General features: G+C 47.3%; 1 protein-coding gene across 1 annotated transcript in view; it reads left to right on the plus strand.

Moving 5' to 3' along the window:
• Nucleotides 1-10,480, plus strand: part of LOC109882273 (protein unc-13 homolog C) — a gene marked incomplete at its 5' end in the record, with an annotated part of 212,971 nt that overhangs the window by 64,486 nt on the left and 138,005 nt on the right. Inside the window, 5 exon segments of the mRNA XM_031815140.1 lie at nt 6,913-7,039; nt 7,847-7,943; nt 8,298-8,441; nt 8,666-8,743; nt 8,902-8,979. Of these exon segments, the coding sequence (XP_031671000.1) occupies nt 6,913-7,039; nt 7,847-7,943; nt 8,298-8,441; nt 8,666-8,743; nt 8,902-8,979 (524 nt within the window).

Raw genomic sequence — 10,480 nt, forward strand, 5'->3', positions numbered from 1 at the left:
AATTCTTTGTGGATCTGTGTAATCTGAGGAAAATATGTCTCTCTAATATGGTCATACATTGGGCAGGAGGTTAGGAAGTGCAGCTCAGTTTCCACCTCATTTTGTGGGCAGTGAGCACATAGCCTGTCTTCTCTTGAGAGCCATGTCTGCCTACGGTGGCCTTTCTCAATAGCAAGGCTATGCTCACTGAGTCTGTACATAGTCAAAGCTTTCCTTAATTTTGGGTCAGTCACAGTGGTCAGGTATTCTGCCGCTGTGTACTCTCTGTGTAGGGCCAAATAGCATTCTAGTTTGCTCTGTTTTTTTGTTAATTCTTTTTTTGTAATTATCTTTTTGTTTTCTCATGATTTGGTTGGGTCTAATTGTGCTGCTGTCCTGGGGCTCTGTAGGGTGTGTTTGTGTTTGTGAACAGAGCCCCAAGACCAGCTTGCTTAGGGGACTCTTCTCCAGGTTCATCTCTCTGTAGAATGGCTTTGTTATGGAAGGTTTGGCAATCGCTTCCTTTTAGGTGGTTATAGAATTTAACAGAATTCTGCATGCAGAGTCTCAATTAGGTGTTTGTCCCATTTTATGAAGTCTTGGAAGTCTCTCTCTCTCTCCCTCTCTCACTCTCACTCTCACTCTCTCTCTCTCTCTCTCTCACTCTCTCACTCTCACTCTCACTCTAACTCTCTCTCACTCTCTCTCTCTCTCTCTCTCACTCTCACTCTCACTCTAACTCTCTCTCACTCTCTCTCTCACTCTCACTCTCACTCTAACTCTCTCTCTCTCTCTCTCTCTCCCTCTCTCACTCTCACTCTCTCTCTAACTCTCTCTCACTCTCTCTCTCACTCTCACTCTAACTCTCTCTCACTCTCTCTCTCACTCTCACTCTAACTCTCTCTCACTCTCTCTCTCACTCTCACTCTCACTCTCACTCTTACTCACTCACTCTGACACACAGCGTTTAGCATTGTGCTAAAATATTTCAGCTACCCAAACATTCAGGAAGCACTTTCCTTTCATTGCTTGCTTTGCCTTGTTAAAACTAATCTCCTACAATAATATTGCTTATGGGAATCTATCATAAATATGCAAATATAATGACAAGGACTTTGCTGTGAGACAACTACAAAATACTATTTTGACATGTTTAATACCTTTTTCAAGACATTTTGTTATTTCTTATGGAGACACACAGGTGCTTATCTGAGGTGTTTTAATGTGTTGCAGCAGGAGTGTTGCTCAATGTATGGCTTTAAAACACACCCACACACTATCTCTCACACACACACATTTAAACGTGCCTTTGAAGTGTGTGTGAGTGTTGTGGCTTTGTGTTTAGTAGAGACAGTCTTTGTATCTTCACTGGAATTATATTTCTCACTTTTGCTGTTTTTCTGTCTGGTGAATATGACTGTTTATACCCCTCTATACCCACCCGTTAATACCCCTCTATACCCACCCGTTTATACCCCTCTATACCCACCCGTTAATACCCCTCTATACCCACCCGTTTATACCCCTCTATACCCACCCGTTAATACCCCTCTATACCCACCCGTTTATACCCCTCTATACCCACCCGTTTATACCCCTCTACACCCACCTGTTTATACCCCTCTACACCCACCCGTTAATACCCCTCTACACCCACCCGTTTATACCCCTCTATACCCACCCGTTTATACCTCTCTACACCCACCTGTTTATACCCCTCTACACCCACCCATTTATACCCCTCTATACCCACCCGTTTATACCCCTCTACACCCACCCGTTTATACCCCTCTACACCCACCCGTTTATACCCCTCTACACCCACCCGTTTATACCCCTCTACACCCACCCGTTTATACCCCTCTATACCCACCCGTTTATACCTCTCTACACCCACCTGTTTATACCCCTCTACACCCACCCGTTAATACCCCTCTACACCCACCCGTTTATACCCCTCTATACCCACCCGTTAATACCCCTCTACACCCACCCGTTAATACCCCTCTATACCCACCTGTTTATACCCCTCTATACCCACCTGTTTATACCCCTCTATACCCACCTGTTTATACCCCCTCTATACCCACCAGTTAATACCCCTCTACACCCACCTGTTTATACCTCTCTACACCCACCCGTTTATACCCCTCTACACCCACCCGTTTATACCCCTCTACACCCACCTGTTAATACCCCTCTACACCCACCTGTTAATACCCCTCTATACCCACCTGTTATACCTTTCTACACCCACCCGTTTATACCCTCTACACCCACCTGTTTATACCCCTCTACACCCACCTGTTAATACCCCTCCATACCCACCCGTTTATACCCCTCTACACCCACCTGTTAATACCCCTCTATACCCACCCGTTTATACCCCTCTACACCCACCTGTTTATACCCCTCTACACCCACCTGTTTATACCCCTCTATACCCACCCGTTTATACCTCTCTACACCCACCCGTTAATACCCCTCTACACCCACCCGTTATACCGCTCTACACCCACCTGTTTATACCCCTCTACATCCACCTGTTTATACCTCTCTACACCCACCCGTTTATACCCCTCTACACCCACCCGTTAATACCCCTCTATACCCACCCGTTTATACCCCATCTACACCCACCTGTTTATACCTCTCTACACCCACCCGTTTATACCCCTCTACACCCACCCGTTTATACCCCTCTACACCCACCCGTTTATACCCCTCTACACCCACCCGTTTATACCGCTCTACACCCACCCGTTTATACCCCTCTACACCCACCCGTTTATACCCCTCTACACCCACCCGTTTATACCCCTCTGCACCCACCCGTTTATACCCCTCTACACCCACCCGTTTTATACCCCTCTACACCCCCCGTTTATACCCCTCTACACCCACCTGTTTATACCCCTCTACACCCACCTGTTTATACCCCTCTATACCCACCCGTTTATACCCCTCTACACCCACCTGTTTATACCCCTCTATACCCACCCGTTTGTACCCCTCTACACCCACCCATTTATACCTCTCTACACCCACCCGTTAATACCCCTCTACACCCACCCGTTTATACCGCTCTACTCCCACCTGTTTATACCCCTCTACATCCACCTGTTTATACCTCTCTACACCCACCCATTTATACCCCTCTATACCCACCCGTTAATACCCCTCTACACCCACCCATTTATACCCCTCTACACCCACCCATTTATACCCCTCTATACCCACCCGTTTATACCCCTCTACACCCACCCGTTTATACCCCTCTACACCCACCCGTTTATACCCCTCTACACCCACCCGTTTATACCCCTCTACACCCACCCGTTTATACCCCTCTACACCCACCCGTTTATACCCCTCTACACCCACCCGGTTATACCCCTCTACACCCACCCGTTTATCTCTTTCCCCTGCACCCCCCACCTCTCTGTCCTTCCTCTCTCTCTCTCTCTTTCTCTCTCTCCGTCTCTCTCTCTCTCTCTCTCTCTCTCTCTCCCTCACTCTCTCTTTCCCCTGCACCCCCCACCTCTCTGTCCTTCCTCTCTCTCTCTCTCTCTCTTTCTCTCTCTCTCTCTCTCTCTCTCTCCCTCACTCTCTCTTTCCCCTGCACCCCCCACCTCTCTGTCCTTCCTCTCTCTCTCTCTCTCTCTCTCTCTCTCTCTCTCCCTCACTCTCTCTTTCCCCTGCACCCCCCACCTCTCTGTCCTTCCTCTCTCTCTCTCTCTCTCTTTCTCTCTCTCTCTCTCTCTCTCTCTCTCCCTCACTCTCTCTTTCCCCTGCACCCCCCACCTCTCTGTCCTTCCTCTCTCTCTCTCTCTCTCTATCCCCTGCGTCCTTCCCTACTCAAATCATATTGTATTGGTCACCATGACACTCCCACCACCATGCTTGACTGTAGGCAAGACACACTTGTCTTTGTACTCCTCACCTGGTTGCCGCCACACACGCTTGACACCATCTGAACCAAATAAGTTTATCTTGGTCTCATCAGACCACATGACATGGTTCCAGTAATCCATGTCCTTAGTCTGCTTGTCTTCAGCAAACTGTTTGCGGGCTTTCTTATGCATCATCTTTAGAGGAGGCTTCGCTCTGGGACGACAGCCATGCAGACCAATTTGATGCAGTGTACGGCGTATGGTCTGAGCACCGACAGGCTGACCCCCACCCCTTCAACCTCTGCAGCAATGCTGGCAGCACTCATACGTCTATTTCCCAAAGACAACCTCTGGATATGACGCTGAGCACGTGCACTCAACTTCTTTGGTCGACCATGGCGAGGCCTGTTCTGAGTGGAACCTGTCCAGTTAAACCGCTGTATGGTCTTGGCCACCGTGCTGCAGCTCAGTTTCAGGGTCTTGGCAATCTTCTTATAGCCCAGGCCATCTTTATGTAGAGCAACAATTATTTTTTCAGATCCTCAGTGAGTTCTTTGCCATGAGGTGCCATGTTGAACTTCCAGTGACCAGTCAGTATGAGGGAGTGTGAGAGTGATGACACCAAATTTAACACACCTGCTCCCCATTCACACCTGAGACCTTGTAACACTAACGAGTCACATGCACCGGGGAGGGAAAATGGCTAATTGGGCCCAATTAGGACATTTTCACTTAGGGGTGTACTCACTTTTGTTGCCAGCGGTTTAGACATGAAGACTGAGTCCCTGTGTGTTGAGTTATTTTGAGGGGACAGCAAATTCACACTGTTATACAAGCTGTACACTCACTACTTTACATTGTAGCAAAGCGTCATTTCTTCAGTGTTGTTACATGAAAAGATATACTCAAATATTTACAAAACTGTGAGGGGTGTACTCACTTTTGTGATATACTGTAAATATTAAGACGAGCAATGTCGGAGTGGCATTGACTAAAATACAGTAGAATAGAATACAGTATATACATATGAGATTAATAAAGCAGTATGTAAACATTATTAAAGTGACTAGTGTTCCAATATTAAAGTGGCCAGTGATTCTGTGTCTATATATAGGGCAGCAGCCTCTAAGGTGCAGGGTTGAGTAACCGGGTGGTAGCCGGCTAGTGATGGCTATTTAACAGTCTGATGGACTTGAGATAGAAGCTGTTTTTCAGTCTCTCAGTCCCAGTTTTGATGCACCTGTACTGACCTCATCTTCAGGATGACAAAGGAGTGAACATGCCGTGGCTCGGGTGGTTGATGTCCTTGATGATATTTTAGCCTTCCCGTGACATCGGGTGCTGTAGGTGTCCTGGAGGGCAGGTAGTTTGCCCCTGGTGATGCATTGGGCAGACTGTACCACCCTCTGAAGAGCCCTGCGGTTGCGGGTGGTGCAGTTGTCGTACCAGGCGGTGATACAGCCCGACAGTATGCCCTCAATTGTGCATCTGTAAAAGTTTGTGAGGGTCTTAGGAGACAAATCAAATTTCTTGAGCCTCCTGAGGTTAAAGAGGTGCTGTTGCGCCTTCTTCACCACACTGTCTGTGTGGGTGGACCATTTCAGATTGTCAATGATGTGTAGCCGAGGAACTTGAAGCTTTCCACCTTCTCCACTGCTGTCCCGTCGATGTGAATAGGGGCGTGTTCCCTCTGCTGTTTCCTGAAGTCCACGATCAGCTCATTCGTTTCGTTGACGTTGAGGGAGAGGTTGTATTCCTGGCACCACTCCACCAGGTCTCTCACCTCCTCCCTGTAGGCCATCTCATTGTTGTTGGTAATCAGTTCTACTACTGTTGTGTCGAATGCAAACTTGATGATTGAGTTGGAGGCGTGCATGGCCACGCAGTCATGGGTGAACAGAGAGTACAGGAGGGGGTTGAGAACGTACCCTTGTGGGGCCCCTATGTTGAGGATCAGCAAAGTGGAGCTGTTATTTCCTACCTTCACCACCTGAGGGCGGCCCGTCAGGATGTCCAGGACCCAGTTGCACAGGGCGAGGTTCAGACCCAGGGCCCCTAGTGTAATGATGAGCTTGGAGGGTTGAGCTATAGTTAATGAACAACATTCTTATGTAGGTATTCCTCTTGTCCAGATGGGATAGGGCATTGTGCAGTATGATGGCGATTGCATCATCTGTGGATCTCTCTATACCCCCTCCCCTCTCTCCCTTACCTCCCTTCTCTCTCCTCTCTACCCCCAAGTTCTGTGGTAGTTAATATCTCCTACTCTACTGTGATAGAGCCTACCATGTCATCAGACTTAACTTTCATTATGTACCAAGTCAGTTCTCATTAGACTCTCCATGTGTGTGTGTGTGTGTGTGTGTGTGTGTGTGTGTGTGTGTGTGTGTGTGTGTCCACCAAGGTCATGTCACTACCAGTGTCTGTGTTTACAGGATTCCTGGTCTAGTCTTAGATTACCTGTCTCTGTCAATATCAGGTCAGCCATAGCCTTGTCGCGAACCGGGCTCACGCGCGACTTTAGCGGTATGACAACGTGAGACTAGGTCAGCCATGTTATAGGTCTAGCAGGACTTGTTGCAGAATGTAAATCAGAGAATGTAAACCCTTCAGGGCTTCTCCCTTCCTGGCTACCTGGATATATTTCAGGATTCACCTAGTCCTTGTTCCGATTCTCCTCTCTTCTACGAAAATGTGCACTTGCACACTCCCTGTCATGGATTTCAAAGGATTGCTGTAAACATTGGCTGGAGGGAGTCCCCACCATCCATGACAGGGAGTGAACACTGTGATAGAAGGGTGAGAATCAGGATGTAGCACTAGAGTAGAGGGAGTGCCTGCACCCAGCAGTCGCTGTCCATTCTCCTGTGGTGCTGAACTTCAGAATTCCGATTCCATCGCTGTCCACTTCCGTGGGTCTGGATATCAGATCTCCCCCTATTAGCTTGATTGATTGATTCAGCCTTTTACTCCTTCACCACGTCATACCTCAGTCCAGACATGCATGTTAACATTCAGCCTTTTTCATTTCCCCTGACAGAGCACGATAAGCACCGTCTATGCAAGAGCACAGAGTACATGAACCTTCACTTTAAAGTCAAGTGGTTCCACAACGAGTACGTCCGTGAACTGGCTGCCTTCAAGGACACACCCCCTGAGTATTCTCTGTAAGTAGTGTACTGCACGCACACACACACGCACACACACACACACACACACACACACACACACACACACACACACACACACACACACGCACACGCACACACACACACACACACACACACACACACACACACACACACACACGCACAAAGATTATGCCCCCAAAACATGCTACCTCTCACCATTACCAATAACAGGGGAGGTAAGCATTTTTCGGGAGGTATGATATTTATCCCTCCAACTTTTTCCTTCATAATTTTCCGTAATCATGGTACATTCTTTAAAAAAAATTTTTTTAATGGTTCTTCTGGCTATCTCCATTGGAGAACCCTTTTTGCCTCCAGGTAGAACTCTTTTGTAGCTGGAACCAAATTCATTTTATTAGGATCCCCATTAGCCGATGTCAATGGCGACAACTAGTCTTACTGGGGTCCGTCACATAACAAAATTACAATAAAATATAACAATAAAACCTAACAATTTACAATAAAAGTGACTCCAAAATGATCCAATACAGTATTTACCATTTCTATTGGGCACAACATAAACCGAAACACAACTGAAACAAACTGCAAATGCATCCAACAAGTTTGTAGAGTCACGTGCCAGGAATATGGGACCAAATACTACACTTTTGACTAAATGTAATACACTACAAGTGAAACTGTCAAATACTTATGACACCTTCAAATGGGGGGACTAGATATATAAAGTGCTTTCATTTCTAAACAGTGAAACAGATGTGTATAAAAATACCCTCAAATGAAAGGTGACATTCTAAACTGTGTGTGTGTGTGTGTGTCCTCCAGGTGGTTCGAGCCGTTTGTCATTCAGTGGCTGTCTGAGAATGAGGATGTTGCCATGGACTTCCTACACGGAGCTCTGGGGAGCGACAAGAAGCTTGGCGTTAGTACTCACACATGCTCCTCTTTCCTCACTCGCTCACTCTCACTCGTTCAATGTCTGGTAGTCCTCTGTCTCTTCTCAGTGAGGGATGAATAAATAACAGCAGTGTTGACATACAGCCCTCTGCTGCTCTGCTCACCCCAATGAAATACTGCACCATTGTGAAGTACTAAAGCTCTCTCTCTCTCTCCCTATCTCTCTCTCTCTCCTCTTTTTCTCTCTTGGCCAATCTATTTCTCTCCTCTCTTTCTCCCCCTTCTCTTTCTCGCTCGCTCTCTCCCTCCTTCTCTGTCTCTTTCTCTGTCTCTCTCTGTCTCTTTCTCTTTCTCTCTCTGTCTCTTTCTCCTTCTCTAGTTCCAGCCAACGTCGGAACATGTCCTGTTCTCCTGTTCGGTGGTGGATGTGTTCACTCAGCTCAACCAGAGTTTTGAGATCATTAAGAAGCTGGAGTGCCCCAACCCACAGGCCCTGGCTCACTTCATGTGCCGCTTTGCTAAGGTCAGGCACTAACCCCCAACCTAATGTCCCTAGCTGTGTGTGTGTGTGTGTGTGTGTGTGTGTGTGTGTGTGTGTGTGTGTGTGTGTGTGGTGTGTGTGTGTGTGTGTGTGTGTGTGTGTGTGTGTGTGTGTGTGTGTGTGTGTGTGTGTGTGTCCAATACTATTTCTGTTTTGATATTGTTACAACTCAGTATTGTTCATTCCTTTTCTTGTATTTTTTCTAGACCATCAACAAGGTTCTGTTGCAGTATGCTGCAATCATAACCAAGGATTTTGGCTTGTATCTGAACCAGGAGAAAGTGGTAAGTGTTCTCTGGATGCACATAATGATCATTCTGCACACAAAAAAAGATGGACCAGCCCATCTAGCATTCACCTAAACTTCCCTCTGGCCAGTCTGGTTCTGAATAGTACTGTTACATTCTATATGTATAATAACATGACTGTGTCTCTGTGACAGCCCTGCATCCTCATCAACAACATCCAACAGCTCAGAGTTCAGCTGGAGAAGATGTTTGAGTCCATGGGAGGCAAACAGGTCTGTACTGTAGCAACCCATTACCTTTATACATACCCCTTACCCTTTACCCCCAACCCCAAGACCATGGGAGGCAAGCAGGTCTGGATCTCTTCTTCCCCCCTCATATCCCCATGTTCCCAGACCCTCCCTGGCCCTAATCCCTATCATACCCCATCAGACAATCCTCACCTTCCCCCTAGATCTGTCACTATCCCTCTGAAGTCTGGTTCTATTTCTCCACTCTTCTAACTCTTCTCCCTCCATCCTGTCTGGTCTTGTAGGTTCTACTTTGTTTCTTTTATAAATGTTGTTTTATACATGTTTGATGAATGTATGGGGGAAAGCCCTTAGTCTGTGTCTTGGGTTTCAGATATTCTAGCATGTCCCCCACAACTCTTCTGTCTGTTTCTCTGTCTGTTTCTCCCTCTAAGTCTGTATGTCTGTCACCCTCTAAGCCTGTCTTTCTGTCCCTCTCTAAGTCTCTCTGTCCCCCTCTAAGTCTGTCTGTCTCTAAATCCATCTATCTGCCTCTCTGTCTGCCCCCCTCTAAGTCTCTGTCTGTAAGTCTATCTGTCCCCCTGCTCTGAGTCAGTCTGTCAGTCTGTCAGTCTGTCAGTCTGTCTGTCAGTCTGTCAGTCTGTCAGTCTGTCTGTCTGTCTGTCTGTCTGTCTGTCTGTCTGTCCCCCTCTAAGTATGTCTGTCTGTCCCCCCTAAGTCTATCTGTCTCTAAGTCCATCTGTCTGTCTATCTGCCTCTGAGTCTGTCTCTAAATCTGTCTGTCTGTCTTTCCACCTGTCTCGAAGTCTCTGTCTGTCTGTCTGTCTGTCTGTCTGTCTGTCTGTCTGTCTGTCTGTCTGTCTGTCTGTCTGTCTGTCTGTCTGTCTGTCTGTCTGTCTGTCTGTCTGTCTGTCTGTCTGTCTGCTGTCTGTCTGTCTGTCTGTCTGTCTGGTCTGTCTGTCTGTCTGTCTCCCTGCCTCTCCCTGTAAGTCTATCTATCTGTCTGTCTGTGTCTGTCTGTCTGTCTGTCTTTCTGTCTCCCTGCCTCTCCCTGTAAGTCTATCTATCTGTCTGTCTTCTAAGTCTGTCCTGTCTGTCTGCCTCTCCCGCTAAGTCTGTCTGTATCTTTTCCTCTCTCTGTAAATCTGTCTGTCCACCTCTAAGTCTGTCTGTCTGTCTCTCTGTCTCCCTCTCCCTCTATGTCTATCTGTCCTGACTCTCTGCCTCTCTGCCTCTCTGTCTCTCCCTCTAATTATATCTGTCCTGTCTAACTGTCTGTCTGCCTCTCCCTCTAAGTATATCTGTCTGTCTAACTGTCTGTCTGCCTCTCCCTCTAAGTATATATGCCTGCCTCTCTAACCTGGTATGTCTGTCTCTCTCTCGCTCTCTGTCTCTGTCTCTCTGACTGTCTCTGTGTCTGTCTCTCTCTGCCTGTGTCTGTGTCTGTCTAATCCTGAGAATATAGCAACAGTTTTCTGTTATGTGCATGGTGTCTCTCTCTCTCTCTCTCTCTCTCTCTCTC

The sequence above is a fragment of the Oncorhynchus kisutch genome, linkage group LG3 (genome assembly GCF_002021735.2).
Source record: "Oncorhynchus kisutch isolate 150728-3 linkage group LG3, Okis_V2, whole genome shotgun sequence".
In the NCBI taxonomy this organism is placed as follows: Eukaryota; Metazoa; Chordata; class Actinopteri; order Salmoniformes; family Salmonidae; genus Oncorhynchus; species Oncorhynchus kisutch.